At 59.6% G+C, this 18,051-nt stretch overlaps 1 protein-coding gene across 2 annotated transcripts; it reads left to right on the top strand.

Moving 5' to 3' along the window:
- Nucleotides 1–8,494: 8,494 nt before the first annotated feature.
- Nucleotides 8,495–13,608, top strand: MYL3 (myosin light chain 3). Of its 2 annotated transcripts, XM_039836851.1 has the most exons (7): nucleotides 8,495–8,670; nucleotides 10,713–10,740; nucleotides 10,858–11,007; nucleotides 11,758–11,931; nucleotides 12,938–13,015; nucleotides 13,117–13,159; nucleotides 13,344–13,608. In XM_039836851.1, the coding sequence occupies exons 1-6, from the start codon at nucleotides 8,542–8,544 to the stop codon at nucleotides 13,143–13,145; spliced, it is 588 nt and encodes a 195-aa protein (XP_039692785.1). In that variant the 5' UTR covers nucleotides 8,495–8,541; the 3' UTR covers nucleotides 13,146–13,159; nucleotides 13,344–13,608. The 2 variants fall into 2 exon arrangements, with proteins under 2 accessions (XP_039692785.1, XP_039692784.1); XM_039836850.1 differs by lacking the exon at nucleotides 13,344–13,608 and having other exon boundaries at nucleotides 12,938–13,182.
- The last annotated feature ends 4,443 nt before the right edge of the window (nucleotides 13,609–18,051 follow it).

Raw genomic sequence — 18,051 nt, 5'->3', positions numbered from 1 at the left:
TGACTTGGAGGCTCTCGTATGCCCTTTGAATGTCCCCGCCTCTCTGAGGTCTTCAGGGATCTACCTGCGGCCTCGGATGAGCCCTGTGTTCCTGCAGAATCCTGCCCATTGTTCCCCTGTTGACTGGGCTCTGAGCCCTAAGCTCAGCTCTTTGCAGGGCATTCAGCCCGGGAGCAAAGGGTGGTGCAGGTGGGGCAGGAGGAGACTCAGGTCCAAGGATACCCCAAAGTGACAGTGTCGAGGGGACTGTGTTCCTGCTGAGCTGACCCCAGACCTCACCTTATTGCACAGGTGTGAATGCTGAGGTCTCCAGAAGGGAAGAGGCCCCAGGAGTCAATGATGGGACCGGGACCAGGACCAGAACTGGGCCCCTTGCTGTCCTGGATAACTGATCCCAGGGCCAGCGCCCCTGATCTGCTTTGGATGGGGCACCATGCATTGGCGTTCCCTAACATTCCAGCCATCCCCCAAAATAGTCTCTCCATCCAACTGAGCTGCAAGCTACTCAGACATAGAGTCCCGACCATTAGCCCTGACCTAGCACCTCAGAAGGCTCCCTGACGCAGAGGGTCTTGAGTCTGGATGCTGCAGAGCGCTGGGTACCTGGGGTCACCTCTCTCCATCTGCTCTAGGCTCTGCAGTTGGGGGGCCCTGAGCTGGTTTGAGGAGTCACTTCACGTTCCTGGGCACTTGCGAGTCTCTGAATCGGCTGTGATCTCCTGCTGTCAAGGCCAACCTGATGGAGACTCGCCTGTCCCTTAGTCATCCCTCCTTTTCTCGTGCCCTCCCTCTGCCTGCTCTGGGGTCCAAGATCTGGGAAAGGATTGGGTCGGGAGCCTTCCAGAGAGTCCTTTCCCACGAGAGCCAAGCCCTGACCCTGTCCTTATCTGGCCTGGGTATGCCAAGAACAACACAGATGCTAAGGCTTGCAAGCCCCAAACTTGGGGACACCGACCTCCCCAGGCCCAGCTGCTCTGCTCCGGCCTCTGCTTCCCCTCTGTGAACAGGGTGGCGGTGGGGACGGTCCTCCAGGGAGTGAAGGAAGAGGCAGTGGAAAAATCTCAAACACCTGGACGTACATGTTCACACACAGACACGCACGTGCACTCACTCAGCCACTCAGAGCTCACCACGCAGGCCTGCGATGGCTCCTGGATTTCTCTGGCCTTCAGCTTCTCTCCTTCCTCCTCCCAAGGCTCCTAACTCCCACACAGAGCTCTTTCTATACCATGTGCTCAAAAGTGTGATGTGTTAGGGGTGTGTGTGCAAAGGTATGTGTTCAAACGTGTGTGGTATGTGCACATAGGCATATGACCATTTGTGCAAAGGCATCTGTGTAGCATGAGGATTTGTGTTTAAATGTGTGTGCATAGGAGTGTGCTTACTCTTGGTCCAAGCCCCTGTGGGCTGGGCGAGAGAGAGAGAGAGAGAGAGAGAGAGAGAGAGAGAGAGAGAGTGTGTGTGTGTGTGTGTGTGTGTGTGTTGTGTTTTAGACATAACTATGCCAGTGGGCAGGTAGATATATAAATACTCACATAGGCAGGTACTGGAATTGACCCTAACTATTCCTGGCTGGGGCCTTGGGCCATTTTTAATGCAGCTCCACACCCTGGGCCACAGAGGGTGTTTGTGTGGGGCGGGGCGGGGCCAGCCCCAGGTCTGATGGGGCCACCACAGCTAGGTAGGGTCTAGAAGGGGACCGGGAGGGAGGCGCTCCCAGCCGCCACCCTCTCTTTTGCTGTTATCGCCACCGTCACCTCCTTGTTACCCTCCTGCCTTGGCCTCCACCACTGCCGTCCCGTCCCCTGCACCTTCATTCCTGTGACCGTACCCTCTGTCACGGCGGCCCACGCCCACCCTCTCTTCCTGCATCTCGGTCAGGCCGCCCACTCCTTGTCCATTTTGGGCCGCTTGAGGGTGAGTGAGAGGTGAGAACGAATCTGCCTCAGACCGGTGAGGAGCTGAGGTTTGGGGTGGGAGGGCTGAGGGTGTGTCCCCTCTAAGTTGTCTTAGGCTCCAGGCAGCCACTCCCTTGATCTCTGAACGGCCTCAACAACTCTCCGTCCCCCGGTTCTGAATCTGCCCCGTCTGCTCCGGTGCCCGTGTCCCGCGCCTCTCCCGCAGTCGGGTCCTCGTCTCCCGTTTCTCCACGATGGCCCAGGGCAGCTGGTTCTTCCTCTCGGCCTGAGACAGTCGGTCCATCCACTCGAACAACCACCCGATTCAGACTCCTCGTCTGACTGACGGGGTTTTTTTTTTTCCCCCTGCTAAATTTACTTGCATTTTTGACTGAATTGGCCATTCAACAGAGGTTGTGTCCACATGCCCCCACCCCACCCCAGGCCAGCGATGAACAGCCTCACAGATGGACATGCACACACACAGCCAGGGGCACTAGGTGTGCTCACAGGCACTTGTGGTCACAGCCTCGTGTGACACACATGAGCACACCAAATGACAGACGCTCACATGATCACGCATGTTCCTATCCTCGTGCCCACAGTGATACATGTGAGCACACACAGACGGCACACGTCTACATGATCACACACACGTTCACGCCTCAGGCCATGGTGACAGCGTCTGGACGCCTCCAGACCTATTCTGGGGAAGCCTGGGGGAAATGAAAGCGTGGGCAGAGCCCCTGCCCAGCAGCCTGGTGCGGCCACGGCCCCTCTCCTCGGAGGCCAGCTCCCGTCCCTCCTTCCTCCACCCTCAGCCCATCCAGGTGGGGTTTCTGGTCATCTCGGGCCACCGCTGAGCCCCTGCAAGCCTCAGTAGCAGTTCCCAGACCCCGATCCTAAAAGGGGACTCTTTTTTTTTCTTCCAAGGACAATAAATATTTGCTCTTCGGGAAACTGCTGGTGGGAGAGTGCAGGGTTTGGCCCGGTGGCGGGGAATGTCCAGGGCAGTTCAGGGAGGCCACAGGCCATGCTTGGGGGAGGGCCGGGAGCCATCCGGAAGCTGGACCAGCGGGAGAGCTGGGGGGCCAGGCCGGGGCTGCACCTCACTTCGTTCCCGCGGACCCCAGCCTTGAGCCTTTGTTTCCTCCGTTTCTTTGCCCAGCACACTGGCACCCCCTCCTCCTTTCCCCCCCATCCAGACCCCCCCAAACTTGAGAGCCCTTTTTTACATTCCCAGCCCCCCACCCTTTCCCATGCATTCGGGGTGCCTGGCCCCAACATGCAGTCTGACTCTTTGGACTAAATAAGAGATTTAGTGTCCCCAGACACATTTCCAATCTGCCCCCTTAAACCAGCCACTGAGAACAAGGCTGATTCCCCGCAGGCCGGGCCGCTGAGAGCAGAGCACGCCATTCAGACTGGCCCCTGGAGTCTAGGCTGTGTCCTCCTTCCATAAGGGAGTGAGCCTGGCCAACAGTGTCCCTCAGCCTGTCTCCCATAAGGCACTGGTCTCTGGAGGATCCTGACTGCTTACCCCTCCATTCTGCTCAGTTGGGCTCCCAAATATAGCGGCCGTGGCCACAGCCGGCCAGGACACCACAGCCCCAAGCGTCAGTCCTGGGCCGGGATCAGAGGGGCAGGAGCTGATTATAGGTCCCTGGGCCAAACCCAGGGCTCGCCTGCCAGCCCGCTGGGCCCTGCCACCCCCACCCCCAGAACCACAAGGTTGGAGCATCTGGTCCCCGTCAGCACAGTGGGCAGAGGGAGGGGCCCGAGGGTTGTGTTTGGCTTGCTGAGGACAGAGTTGTCTGTGTGTGGCGTTGGGGGTGGCGAGGACGGGCTGGGACTCAGGGCAGTGACTGTCCTCCGAACCCAGCATCACCGTGCCCCACTGGCAGCCATTGTACAGATGAGGAAACTGAGGCCAGCCCGGGTCACGAGACCACGAGTCTCCTGTCTCTCCTGTGGCCACTTCTCTCCATCTTTCGAGTCCTGGGGCTGTGCCTCCGGGAAGCGGGCCACATCCTGTTGGTGGCAGAGCGGCCCTTCTGGGAAGTCCTCCTTAGAGTCAGCCTTTCACCCAAGGCTCCGGGGGTGCGGGATGGAGCAGAAGCTCCTCCCCTCTGAGCCCTCGTGTCTGCCTCATGCCACCTCTAGCCAGAGTTGCTGGGCGGCTCCTGTCCCACTTGGGGCCTTGGTAGCCCCATCCGCACAGTTGGGCAGGGGCTGGGGCCCTGTTTGTGGGCGCCCGGTGTGTGGTGGCGAGTCTATGTCGATGTAGATACACGCGTGTGCCCGGTGGGTGAGCCGCCGCCGGTGGGCCTGCCCACGCCCTGGTGGGGTCCCCAGGACCTGCTGCACAGCAACATTTGACCTACTTCTAAGGCTCTGGGTCTGGCCCAGGCCGCGTTCTCGACTCCTCCGGGAAGTGTGGGCCTGAGTCCCAGCCCGGCGGCCAGGGGCCAGGAAGGGCGGTCCGGGGCGGGCCAGGGCGGCCTGCAGAGCCTGCGGCCAGGGGGACGAGGGCACGTGTGGAGCCAGACCCTCCTTCCTTGACTCTGGCTCCTGGGCCCAAGGGACAGCCAGACCTCATCCGTCCCTCCCTTCCCTCACCCCCTCCACGTGGCCACCATATTCTGAGCTCCCCAAATTGGCTCTGACGGGATGAGGGACATTCCTCATGCCCCTCCGAACATTCCCAGGAAGGTCTGCCAAGCGCTCACCCCCGCCTTTTGCCAAGGCTTTGCTCCCCCCACCCCACGGCTGCCCTGCCCTTGTCTGCAGGGCAGCAGGCCGGGCCGTCTGGAAAACCCGCAGCCCCGTCCTGGGTCCTTGGGTCTGGGGTCCGGATTTGGAGTCCTGGGGCCTGGTGTCTGAGTTTAAGGTCTGGGTTTGACATCCTGAATTTTGGGTCCCCAGAGTGGAGTCTGGTCCTGGGCTCTGGGCTCCAGGTTCTAAAGCTGAGGTTCAGATCCTGAAGCTTGAGTCTGGGGTCTGGGTTTGTGGTTCCAGGTTCCAGGTGTAGCATTGGGGGTCTGGGTTGCCATCCTGGGTTCTGGGGTTTGGGTTCCGTATCCAAAGGCTGGTTCCTATCTCTTCTACGCCCCCTGCTGGCTAGTCATCATGGTTGCATCACTGCCCATCCCACAGGGTCACCCACCGCTTCAGGCTGTTGAGCGGACGCTCAGCCAGTGGATGGGAGTGGCGTGAAGGGCAGGCCTGAGCTGCGGTGGCAGCAGGTGGGCTTAGGGGCAGCTACTGGCTGCATTGCTGTCCTGGAGTGCTGCCTGTGGTCACCGGAACTCTTGTCATTTAGTCAGCACACCTGCGCCCCCTCTCCCCTCACCCCACTCCATGGATGGTGTTTGGCAAGGTGTCCTAGTGCTCCTGTGAGAGGTGGGTAAGTTGAGATGTTTGGGACTTTTGCTCATCCAACATTTATTCAGTGCCTACTATATACTAGAGTCTGTTCTAGACTCTGTGGATATATAGCTGTGGCAGAACAAAAATTTCTCCTATGCCAGCTGGCATTCATGGGGTGGGGTTACACAGAAGAAACAGGATAACAAAGAAACAAGCTCATTTTACAGTGTGCAGGGATGGGGAATCAGGGTGAGAGATACGGCACAGGAAGCAGGTCTAGGGTAGTCTGAGGAGGCTTCTTGGAGGAGGTAACAACTCGCTGAGCTTGGAGGGTGACAAGGAGCAAGCCAGGGCCAGGGTTTCAGACAAGGGTACCAGGGGAGAGGAAACGGTCTGTGCAAAGTCGGGGGAGGCTGGAAAGAACCTGGAAGGAGGCCAGTGTGGCCAGGGGTCTCCCGCCTCTACTCACGGGCCTCTCAGAAGTCAGAACCCACATCTTCCCCAGCATTCCCTTGGCTAGGAAGGTAAGGTGGCTTACCCCGGAGAGGGCTCTGGAACGTGGCACCTGTGCATCTGCATCAGATGGGCCACCACTTTGACACTGGAGCTGGCTGAGCCGAAGGGGAGGGATCTAGGACTCTGCTCCCACCCTGGGCTCTCCACGACCCCCAGGCCCTGCCCGGATCTTGCCCGCTGGGCTGTCATTTCCGAGGGGCATAGAGCTCAGGCTGGGACCTGGGGCAGAGACGAGAGCCAGGCCTGGATGTGGCCTGTCTTTGCTGCCCACAGCCCACCCCTCCCTCTCATACCCCCTGTTCACCTATCCGTCTACCTGCCCACCCCCTGCCATGCTCTCAGCCTCAACAGACAGTCCTGCTGGCCATCAAGGAGGCTGGGCCTGGGACTGTTCAGGCGGGCCCTGCAGAGCCCCTGCTGGGGACTAGGCATCAGTTATAGGTGGAGAGTGGTCCTGTGGGTGAGCCCTGGGCACTGCTGCTCCCAAGAGCCAGAGCTCACGCAGTCCAAGGCTCAGCCCCAGCCTCCCTCTGAGCCCTGGGGAGGGAGTGGAAGATGGATCTGTGCACGGTGTCCCCTGCCCACTGCAGGACCACATCTGCTCTGTGTATGAAGGAAAGTCACCAAGACAGTGCTTTCCCCAGCCCTCTGACAGAGCAAGGTGGCACAGTGCAGCTCTCTGGCCGGCTGCCCTGGGCCTCAGTCTCCCCATGATGAATGAGAGGGAGTTGGATAGTGTCTCATTGGCTGTGCCTTTTGGCGTGTCAGAGCCCCTGTGGGATCTCCAGAATCAGTCGTCCGAAGGTCCGCAGGCCTGGGCAGCGGGGCCTCCCAGAGGCCTATCTCTGTGTGGCCACTTCCGGCTGTCTTCTCCTCTAGTGGCATTTCTGGCCGTCTCTGTAGACTCCGCCCACACCCCTTTCTTTCTCAATACTGTTGCCAAACATCTGGAAGAAAAGTGAAAAACTTGCCTCCCCCAGCCCCGGATGTTGTCAGATTTCCAGATGTGGGGTGTTCTGCCCTCCAGATGAGGGGAGGAATGTCCTGTGTCCCAGCTAGGAGGGGGCCCGGCCCCACCCCTGGACTGCTGTCCCCTTCACCATGATGCTGAGTGGCAGGATGAGAGAGGCCTGAGTCCAGCAGAAAGACGGCGAGGACACCCAGGCAGAGGCCAAGTGAATCCCCCGCTCAGGCTCCAGCCCCAGCTCCACACTTGAGAAATTCCCAGGGCTCTGGGAGTAGAGGGGGCATTGCCTCTGAAGTTTGTATCAAAGGCTCCAGGCACTTAAAAATAACAAAGAACACCTCCTTCCCACCCTCCGGCAGAGATGCTGAGCAAGGAGCAGGGCCCAATGTGTTTGCAAGATGTCCCCTCTCTCAGAGCTCTGGGCCTAGAAGGGCCTCATGCCATCTCAGCCTTCCCTGCACCCCGCCCCTCCCCCCCGACCGCCTCCCCAAATGATGGCTCAGCGAGGCTGTACTCTGTCACTGACGTCTGCTGAGGGCTGGGCACTCTAGGGTGGGCACTGAGGGTGAAAACTGGGGGTGACCATCCTGAGCCGGGCACCAGGAGCGCCTCAGAGAGACAGACCCTCTTAGGGCCCCCACCAAAAAGGTTGGCAGAGAGAAGCATGGGGCGCTTGAAGCAGCATCCAAGAGAGCTTCCTGGAAGAGGAGGCAGTGGGGCTGAGACTTGAATGTGCCAAGCAGAGGAGGGGCAAGGGCGCTCAGAAGAGAGGGAACAGTGTGTTCAAGGGTCTGGCAGGGAGCAGGCCCCGAGGCGTGCGTGGGAAACGGGGCCATGGGAGCTGCGGAAGAGGGGATCAGAAGTGCGGGTGAAACCAAGGAGCTGGTCGCAGGGCCGGGCAGGTGTTGGCAGAGAGGCTGTGGGGGCTGCTGGACTGGGCTGGGGGACTGCCCTCAGGGGAACGGCACCCATGCTTCTGTTACTTGGGGTGTTCTCAGAGACCCTCGGACCCATGACTGGGGCCGCAGCTACCTGTGAGCCATGACACTCACACACAGACACACAAACACCCAGATACAAACACATAGAGTCAACCCACAGAGACAGACACAGGCCTCTCGCCACACAGACACAGACGCAACAGACACGGAGCCCCCTCACCTAAAGACACCCAGACAATGCACACGGATACACACACCCTCCCACCATAGACATACAGAGCCACCCCCCCACACGCAAACACGCAGACACACAGAGACAACACACACACAGACACATGCAGACACCCCTCCCCCTCTGCACCGACACCTGGGAGTCCGATGCTGATGGGAAGTTTAACTCGAGATGTCTTAGAAGATCCCGTTTCTTTTGCTCCGAAGACAACACACAACACTCACTAGGTCCGGCCTCCTGCACCTGATCAGCGTATTGACCTGCTGAGGGGCAGCGGGACCCCGTCTGCGTGTGTACACTCGTGCATTTGAGGGTGCACTTGTGTGCTAGGCAGAAGCCTCTGTCCTCCCCTCCCCCCACCGCCCTGCTCAACAGGTGATTGGGAGGAACGGACAGCCCTCCCCACCCGTTCTGAGCCTGAACAATGCCCTTCCCAGGCCCCGAAATAGCACCTGAGCCTGGCCAATGTCCTTTTATGGCCCTGTCCCTATTGTGCTCTCTGGGGGTGGGGCTGGGGGCCTGAGGTGTTCAGGCAGGATAAAGGCCAACCGAAGGAGGCTCACCTACCCTGTTCTCTGCTTCCTTCTCTCCACACCCCTCTCTGTGCTTACAGCCTTCATGGCCCCCAAAAAGCCAGAGCCCAAGAAGGAAGAGGCAAAGGCAGCAGCCCCCAAGGCGGCTCCAGCTCCTGCTGCCCCTGAGCCTGAGCGCCCCAAGGAGCCAGAGTTTGATCCCTCCAAGGTCAAGGTGAGTGCAGGAGCCGGGGTTTCAGGAAGGGCAGGGCAGGTAGGTAGATCTCAGGGTGGCAGGCCAGGCTCCAGAGAGCGATCGGTGAGCTGAAGTTGGAAGCTTCTGTGCAGAGGTCAGACCAGCCCCGGGGGCTCCAGGCTTGGGGAGGGAGGGAGGCGGGCCCACGGCAGCGGGACGCCCCCAGTGCCGCGGAAGCGGATGTCTTTTCGGTGGTTTTGGAAACTGACTCTCCCTTGCCCTTCTCCCTGGACCTCACATCCTTGAGGACTCCTGCAGCCGCAGGCCCCCAGCCCCGTATCCAGGCAGGGATCCTCCTCGTCCGGCCGTGGGGTCTCGAGTCCATGCCAAATCCCCCAGGGTGGACAAGGTGGGGTGCTGGGGAAACCCCTGCCCAGGCAGAGTCACCTCACTCCTGCCAAGGTGCCTTTGCCCCAGGGTGGGGAGGGCCTCAGGTTTTAGGTGGGGAAATCGAGGCACGGGCTGGGGAGGTCATGTAGGCAGCTGGTCTCGGAGCTGTGACCGGAGGCCCCAGGAACCTTTCTCAGAGTCCAAACTCGGAGGACGAGCCATGACTCCCACCTGTGGCATCTGCATAGCGACACGCGCCCTGTGTCCTGCCTGTTCCTTGTTCTTGGCTGGACCCCAGCTGCTGTGGCACCAGCTGCTGGCTAAGGGGAAACCCTCCCCGCAGGCCTAGCAGGACCTGCGGCCACCTGCACAGACCCAGCTCCTCTTCGAGGGTCCTTCCTGGAGGTTCTAATTGTCCCTGGGACGTGAGTTTGAATCTCTTCCCTGCTCTGAGGCTTGGTGCCCTCGGCTGTGGAATGGAGCCGTAGCCCCCCTCACAGGCCACTGGGAACCATTCACCTAAAAGCTGAGGCCCTGGGCTTGGCTCCCTGACCCCCGAAGATCCCAGGACCCTGGCTTGCATTCCACAGGCCCCCTGGTGAGGATCCAATCACCCTGGGCTCATGGCGGCATTGTCCAGTCTCACCAGACCTGAGGTTGGCACATGCTCCCCTCCAAGAGGAGAGAACAGTGAGGCCCCTCATGTGTCCCCCCCGCCCCTCCCCCATGGGTGGCAGGTGACGGGCAGGGGGCTTTGCCAAGAGCCTAGGGGACCTGATGTCGGCAGGCTGCCTGGTGGAGGCAGACAGCTTTCAGGGGCCAGGAGGACCATCAGGTGGGGCACTCTCTCACTGGTTTGTACTGTGGAGGTTAGCAGGGCCCCAAGGGAGCAGCAGCAGCAGAGGTGCCAGTCCTGTCCCCCTCCCCCAAGCTCCTTTCCCTCCTGAGACCTTGACCTTGGGGCAAGTGACTGCAGTGATAAAAATAGACCTGGTATCGGGTGAGGAGGGGGAAACCAGGAGGCCTTCTGACCTCAGGTGGCCCCGATGTGACCTCAGCAAACACTCAGCAGCACCACCATGGCTCCCCGCTGTGCTGCAGGAGGGGGTGCTGCCTTGGGGCCACGAGTTGGAGTGTGCAAGACCCAGGTGTAGGCAGGGCCACGTGAGTGACAGCGCCCAGCCTTGAGGGCTCTGTGAGGGACAGGCAAACGCATGCACATACTCACGTGCATGAAGACACATGCATGCACACACGCATATCACACACACACACGCGCCCTGCTGAAACGAGGCCTCCCCTCTCATTCATGTGGACAGCCCTGCCCACTGGGCCCCAGGCCTGGTGGAATGGCAAAGCCAGTCTGGTCAGATTTTGTGGCCTCAGGTACACCTGTCCAGGGCCAGGGGCATCAGGTAAGGCCCACCCTGCGCTGGAGACTGAGGGCCCCTGGCCTCCCTCTTCATCCCTTCCCCGGATGTGGCCCGCCAGGCATCAGGGGCTGGGTCCCCAAAGACCCAAGGCCCTCAGGTCGACAGGTCGGGAAGAGTAAAGAGGCAGGAGGGTGTCAATGTTGGCGGCAGGGGGGCGGAAGCTGGACCACAGTGTGGGGTCAGGTTGGGACGGCGAGGGGACGAGGCCTGGCCCGCCCTCTGAGCCAGGCGCTGAGAATCTCTGCGGTTTCCTTTCAGATCGAGTTTACTCCGGAGCAGATTGAAGGTGAGTGGGCGTCTTGAGCGCAGGGGACGCAGGGTTGGGCCTGGGGTCCCTAGTCTGAGTGCCCTGCTGCCCGTGTGGGCGAGCGGGGAGCCCACAGCTCACGCCCTCTCCCCGCAGAGTTCAAGGAAGCCTTCATGCTGTACGACCGCACGCCCAAGTGTGAGATGAAGATCACGTACGGGCAGTGTGGGGACGTCCTGCGGGCGCTGGGCCAGAACCCCACACAGGCCGAGGTGCTCCGTGTCCTGGGGAAGCCAAAGCAGGAAGGTTGGTACACCCGGCCTGCGTTCTCTCCATCGGTGCCCGTCCCCGGGGACACTGCCAGCAGGGGTGGAGGGGTTGGGGGGGGGGCTTCCATCTGTGGTGGGACAACCGGGAATGTCCCTGCTGTGTGCTGCCCTCACAGCCTCCATTCGTCTGGGCAGGGACACTGAGAAGGGTCTCAGGTGATACCCACAAGGTGAGGAGCGTGAGAGTTCGCTGTGCCCTCTGGGCCCGGGGCCAGTGCGAGGGCGGGCTGGGCTCTCCCCACCCCTCTGGGTCTTCTCGGTGTTCCCCTGTGGGTCAGGGACAGCTCCCTTCATCGCATTGGCCAGAGAGGTTTGGCTGCTTTGTTCCAAGGAGGAGTGAGTCCCAAGCCCTCCCCACAGGTTCAAAAGTCCCAAGAAGGCCTCTATCGGCTCAGCTGTTCCTGATCCATCACAGGGGGCGAGGAGCGGGGTGGGGTCTACTGGAAAATGACACTAGCAAAGCTGTTTCCCAAAAGGAGAGCAGAGGTGCCAGCCGGAGCCCAGCGAGGCGCCACTGCAGCCAACCCTGCTTGTGGACCGCAGACCTCTGTAAAGAATGCATCTCTCGGCTGACCGGGAAGCGCCTGTGGTGTGCTTTGGAAGTGACAAACCGGTGCCGAGTGCTTTGGGAGCTGTGGGAGGGCAAGAGCTCCTCGTTATAAGGCCAGGGGAAGGGCGCGTCCGTCCTGCCCCTCAGAGCCGGGGATGGGGGACCTTCTCTCCGCAGAGCTCAACACCAAGATGATGGACTTCGAAACGTTCCTGCCCATGCTCCAGCACATTGCCAAGAACAAGGACACGGGCACCTACGAGGACTTTGTGGAGGGCCTGCGGGTCTTTGACAAGGAGGGCAACGGCACGGTCATGGGCGCCGAGCTGCGCCACGTGCTGGCCACGCTGGGTGAGGGCAGCCTCCCTCCTCCCCCACTCCCCTGCCCGGGCATCCTGTCTCCCCACCCCCCCCGGGCCTCTCCATCTGGAATGGAGAGTGGCCCAGTCAGGGCACCTCTACGGCAGGCGACAGACGTGTGGGGGACCTAGAAATTCAGGTGGGGATGAAGGGAGCGTGTTGGTGCCACTCACAGGACCCGGGGTTTACAGAACAGCGGTGGGGGCAGGGCGGGCAAAGCTGTGCGTCCAGGAGGATCAGCTCAGTCCTGGTGTTTAGTGCCTTGAGCTCAAGATCCAAGGCCACGTTGTCTGAGTGGCCGAGTATGTCACATGCCTGCCTCTTGGGCATCCTGACCCTCACCAGGCTGGCAGGGCACCCTCTTCTCCAAAGGACGTTGTGCCATAGCAATTGTTTCTCGAGTAGCAACTGTCTGCTCAGACCTGTGCTGGCCTCTAGGGTTGCACATGCGTGTGCGCGTGTGTGTGCACGTGTGCGCGCGCGTGCGTGCGCACATGTGCGTACGTGTGCGTGTGTGTGCACGTGCGTGCACGTGCGTGTGTGTGCATGTGTGTCTGGGTGTTGCTGGGGGAAGTGCAACACAGCGCACGCAAAAGCACAGAGGCAGGAAAGTGCCTGGCTCACCTGGGGAACAGCGGAGGTGTCACCTGCACTGTTATCTCTCATGGTTCTCAGCTCTCCCCCTGCCGGCCTATGGAGGGCCGAGGACAGTGTGCACTGGTGACTTGAATACCAAGATGGCACTGTTACAGACAGAACCCAGATTCGGAGGGGACAACAGAGCTGTACCCCACGCCCTGCCCTTTTTGACTTGTCGCTGATTCTCCTGGTCTCAGATATGGGGGTCTTGGCCAGGGCCTTGCGACCAATGACAGTTGTGCCAACGTGAAGTGCGGGAACGTTGGAGAGGCAGACCCACCACCCGGAAGGGCTCAGGGGGACCTCCTGCCCTTCGAGCTCCTGGGTGGTGCTGACTCAGCCTCCCACCTCCTGCCAGGTGAGAGGCTGACGGAAGATGAGGTGGAGAAACTGATGGCCGGCCAAGAAGACTCCAACGGCTGCATCAACTACGAAGGTGGGCCCAGCGGGGCGGGGCCTTGGGGCGCGGGGACGCCAGGCTCCCCCCGGGGCCGCCTGGGTCTGAACCCAGGCCACCGACTCTCCTCTTCTTTCCAGCGTTCGTGAAGCACATCATGGCCAGCTGAACCGTTTGCCCCAGGTGAGGCCCGCCCCGCCCCCCAGACCTGCTGCCGCCTTTGCCACCTCGCTGTCCCTCTCCTGCCTTTGTCACCCGAATCCCTATTGCGCCTTCTCATCTTCACCAGCTCTAGTTCTCTGTTGACTTCCTGCTGCCTTGCTCGACCCACCCCCTCCACTATAACCTGTGACCCCTTTGCCCTCAGGGAGCCCGGGGCAGCCATGCTGGGGTAGATCATCTCCCACGTGTGATGTTGACACCGGTGGCCTGGAGTTGTGGGAAAGAGGGGAATGTGCATCGAGACCCCTGCATCAGCTCTCCCCGCACAGCCCTGCGGGCCGCTCCGTGGGGCTGTCATCTGCCGCCCCTATCAGGCTGCACTTAACCTGTGACTGCATCTCTGTCCCCACCCCTTGGGCCCCATGAATAAATGCCTTCATTCCTCCCTCTCTTCCTTTTCTCCCCTCCTCCTTCCCTCCCTCCTTCATTCCTTCTTTTCTCTGTGTGGCCCTTTGGTTGGCTTCTGCAAACACTACAGGCCACACGTGGTAAGCCCTGGACAAAACAGAGTCATTTTGAAATGCTTCTTACCCGCTCGAAACTGCCCCATCACAGCTCTGATCAAAACCGTGCCGTCTGGTGTGCCGCCCCTGTGAGCCTGCCCCCCAGGACCCTGAGGTGGGAGCAGGGCTGAGCTAGAAGAGGCCTGGGTGCCCTCCCATGCCCTGCCCTTCCCTGTCCCTTCTGGAGACAGCAGCTGTGCTGTGGCCTCTCCCTCAGAGGTGCCTCTGAGAGACTGAGAACACTGTCTGAGCTGTCTCATTCATGGCCAGCAGTCAGGGAGCCACGGGACATTGGCCCAGAGCCATCCGTGTCACGGCTCGGGAAACTGAGACCCAGAGCAGAGAATGGCCTCGCTTGAATCATACTGGGAACAGGTGGCAAGGCAGGAGCTAGCTTTGTCCCCAGGCTGTCAGAGCTGAAGAGGCCGTAGACCCCTGCCTGACTCAGATGGAGAAACTGAGGTAGTCTGCCTGAGGTGTGGCTCTAGGCCTGAGGATAAGGCCTTAGTGGGGCAGCATCGGGGTCTACCAGCTGCTTCCTCAGCCCCGGGCTTCTCAGTGGAAGGCAAGTGTGCAGTTCCCAAGTGACAGAAGATGCACACATCTCTGCAAATGTCAGCCCCACCGCCCATATCCTGCTCCAGGGCCAGGGCCCCTCCCCGCCCTCCCATTAGAGCCCAGTGGGGAGAGTGTGGGAAGGCTTCCTGGAGGAGGTGATACATGTGGGTTTGAAGGGGAGGAAGAGCAGTGCCTTGCGGATGGCCTGGGGCCCTAGAAATAGGGAGTGCGGGGGAGATCAAGGGCTCAGAGTGAGGAGCGGGCCATGCGGGGCAGGAAGCAGCGCAGGCTGAGGTCCCCGGAGGTCAGGGCAGCCCCACTGGGGTGCATTCCCATGGCCTTGCGTGGACGCGGGTGTGTCTGCTCGTGTGGTATGTGAGAGTCTGAGAGAGGGTTCTAAGGCGTGCGTGGATCAGGCCGCCCGAGGGTGTTGGGGGTGTGTGGGGAGTGTCAGCAGTGTGTGTGAGTACCTGTGGGGAGGGCGAGCGTGCATGCAGAAGTCTGTTGCATCTTCCTTCTATTCTTTCAGTGTTTATTGAGCACCTACTGTGTGTCAGGCTCTGGGAACACCGCAGTGGAGAAAGAGGTCAAAGCCTCTGCTCTCGGGAGCTTGCGTGAACCTGACAAATCACCAAAGCATTAAGTGTGTCAGCTAGTGATAAAGGCTGAGGAACCTAGAGCAGGGAGAAGAGCTGCAGGAGATGTGATATTGGTATTGTGTGTGTGTGTGTGTGAGAGAGAGTTGGGAGATGTCGATATATTAAATAATGACACTCTCTGAGAAGGTAATACTTGGGTAAAGATTTAAAGTACAGGCAATAGTATCCAGAATATATAAAAAATTCCTATAAATCAACCACGAAATGAACAACCTGATTGGAAAACGGGCAAAGGACTTGAAGAGACATTTCTCCAAAAGAGATATGCAAATGGCCAACAAGCACGTGAAATGATGCTCAACAACACGGATCATTAGGAAAATGCAAATCGAAACTGTGAGGAGACACCACTCTTATCCCCAAAACGGAAAGTAACAAGTGTTGACGAGAATGTAGAGAAACTGGATCCCTTGAGCCCTGCCGTGTAATGGCGCAGCTGCTGTGGAGAACAGTATGGAGGGCCCTCGAAAAACTATCAAAGTAATTACCATATGATCCAGCAATTCTAAGTGCATACCCAAAAGAATAGAAGGCAGAGGCTGGAAGAGATATTTGCAACCCATGTTCACAGCAGCACTATTCATAAAAGCCAAAAAGCAGAAACAGCCCCGGTGCCCATCAATAGACGAATGGGTCAATCAAATGTGCAATGTACATACCATGGAATATTACTCAGCTTTAAAGAGGAAGAAAATTCTGACACATGCTACAACGTGGGTGAACTTTGAGGACATCATGCTGAGTGAAATAAGCCAGTCATAGGAGGACAAATATTCTCTGTGATTCCACTTAAATGAAGTACCTAAGAGTAGTTAAATCCATAGAGACAGAAAGCAGAACGGTGGTTGCCAGGGGCTGGGGGGAGCAGGAATGGGGAGTTATTGTAAATAAAAAGAAAAAAAGGAAAGGAAAGATGGGGTGTCTTAGGCTGGGCTTCCCCAGCAGAGCTGAGACAAGGCCCTGAACGCAGGTAGTCTCCTTGGGAGGCGACTCTAGGGAGCATGGGAGAGCAGCTGGGCCCTGTGGCCAGTGGGGGCCCAGCCCCACTGGGGTCCTCTGGGAGATGGTGGAGTCGTCCTACCAAGGGATGAGGAGACCAGATAGATGTTCATCCACCAACTTCCGCTTGCAGGGGTTGGGCCAGGGCCCCATAGGCAGGAACACTTGTGTGGGTGACTTCAGCATCTGCACCGGGGAGCCACGCGAGCATCCGAGAGAGAAGACACAAAGGCCTTGGGACGGGAGCAGAGAGGTGACGGAGGGCCCGCGGGCCGTGTGAGGGGTTTTGGCGTGTGCTCTGGGGAGATGTTTAATCAGCATCACTCTGGCTGTTGGATACAGAACAGGCTGGGGGACACCAGCAGAAGCAGGGAGACCCGTCAGGAGGGTCCAGGACAGAAGCAGATGTTCTCTTGGCCCAGTGGAGATGGAGAGAAGTGATCTGATTTCAGGTCATTTAAAAAAAAAAAAAAAAACTGTTCAGCAACATCTTGGGTAGATTTTGAGGCGTTCTGTTCCTCTCCTTATCTAAATGCAGCCCATGCCGCCCCAGATCCCGTTCAGAAGGAGAGGAGGGGCCGTGATCTGCCCTTCCGTGGTGCTTAGTCTGGCTGGCCGGTGGGGCGGGGAACAGAGGCACTTGTGGCCTCAGTGTGGTCGCCTCCGCTGGCGGGGTTTCTCCAGGTGCATGTGTGACCTTGCTGGACTCTGGCTAGTCCGCTGGCCAGTAACTGGCTGAAGACCCCTGCAGAGAGAGCAGGACTGCCCTTTGGTCATGGTCAGGATGGGGGAGCCACGTGGCACAGCTGATACCCTTCTGGGCAGCCCCCAACTCTTGCCTGTCCCAGCCACCTTGCATCTGGACACCATGCCCAGAAACTGCCGAGCTCTCCTTCAAAAGTCTCCGGGGGCCACAGGGGACTGGGTGGTCCCAGCCTTTTCTCCCTGAGGATGCCCACCCTGGGTTGAAGTCCTGAAGTTCTTAGTCCAGGCAAGAAGGGCCCTGCCTCCAAGTTCACATATGTCCCGAGTCCTGGGGGATACATGTCCTGCGCTCTTGAGAATGCCCACCCCTGCGGTTTCCAGGATGGTCCTGCAGTGTCCCCACCTCTCCCCAAAACATACCCTCCTTCTTGCAGGCCCCCTAGTTCCTGGGAGCCACTATCCCACGTGGCTTGGCTGGGCAGTGGAAGGGAGCCTCCCACACATGCCCCTGAGAGCCTCTGCAGCCCCTCTTACCAGCCTCCTGTGTGGACTGGGAGTGGACAGGCTGGGGGTGGCCGGTGGGGGTAGTGGTGGGACTGTGGTTTCTGATGAGCTCTGCCGGGGCTCTTGGGTCCCACTTGTGCAGGCTCAACTCTACTTAAAATGTGTCTCTGTCCCAGCCGTGGCCTTGTTGCCGCTCTGGGGCCATTTACCTGTTGCATGTGGCTGTGCTGACTACGGGTGAGCTGTCATTTGGGGGCTCGGGTCACTGGCTGTGGGTGTGAGTGTTAGAGTGGATGGGGTGGGCGGCCTAGAGGGTGGAACTTGGCTGCAGGGGTGAGGGCCCCTCCCGCCTCACCGGCTCCTTCCCACCAGCCTTGCCTGGTGGGGCCTGTGCGTGTTTCTTTGTGTCTCTGTGTCTGTGTGTGCATATGTCCACAGGTGTGCCTGTGAGTGTGAGTATCTGTGCGTGTGCACCTGTGCATGCGTGTGCCTGTTTGTCTGCACACGTACATGTGTGTTCCCTAAGCGTGTGTGTGCGCGCTTGTCTGAGTGTGTGCGTGCTGGGGGACTCTGCTGAGTCAGTGCTGGTGCTGAGCAGGCGGCAGTGCCAGTCAGGCTGTGGCCTCCCCACAGTTGCATAAACACTGGTCCCAGCTCCCCCCTCAAGCAGGGTGGTCCAGCCTGCGGGCCCCGCGGCTGGTATAAAGGGATGTGAGAGGTCAAGGGGTTTGTCTTGCTGTCGGCTTGGTCCCCTCCATGCCTCCAGTGCCCCCTCACATGCCCCGTAAGGCTGGGATCAGCCTGGAGTCTCTCGCTGCCTCATTTCACCCATCCGGCCCGAGGCCGGATCTCTGAGGTCTCTCTAAGGTGGCTGTAATAATCTCCTCTCCAGTCCCAGACTAGCCTGAACCAGAGGGTCAGTGGG

This window comes from Pteropus medius, unplaced genomic scaffold, assembly GCF_902729225.1.
Source record: "Pteropus medius unplaced genomic scaffold, Ma_sr-lr_union100, whole genome shotgun sequence".
Classification (NCBI taxonomy): Eukaryota; Metazoa; Chordata; class Mammalia; order Chiroptera; family Pteropodidae; genus Pteropus; species Pteropus medius.
Note: the sequence above shows the minus strand (reverse complement) of the source record. Positions and strands in the feature narration are given on the sequence as shown.

Excerpts from the sequence above, each read along its gene's own strand:
- MYL3 (XM_039836850.1), top strand. The coding sequence starts at position 8,542 with ATGGCCCCCAAAAAGCCAGAGCCCAAGAAGGAAGAGGCAAAGGCAGCA. Across the intron at positions 8,671-10,712 it reads TTGATCCCTCCAAGGTCAAG|ATCGAGTTTACTCCGGAGCA; the intron begins GTGAGTGCAGGA and ends GTTTCCTTTCAG. Across the intron at positions 10,741-10,857 it reads TACTCCGGAGCAGATTGAAG|AGTTCAAGGAAGCCTTCATG; the intron begins GTGAGTGGGCGT and ends CTCTCCCCGCAG.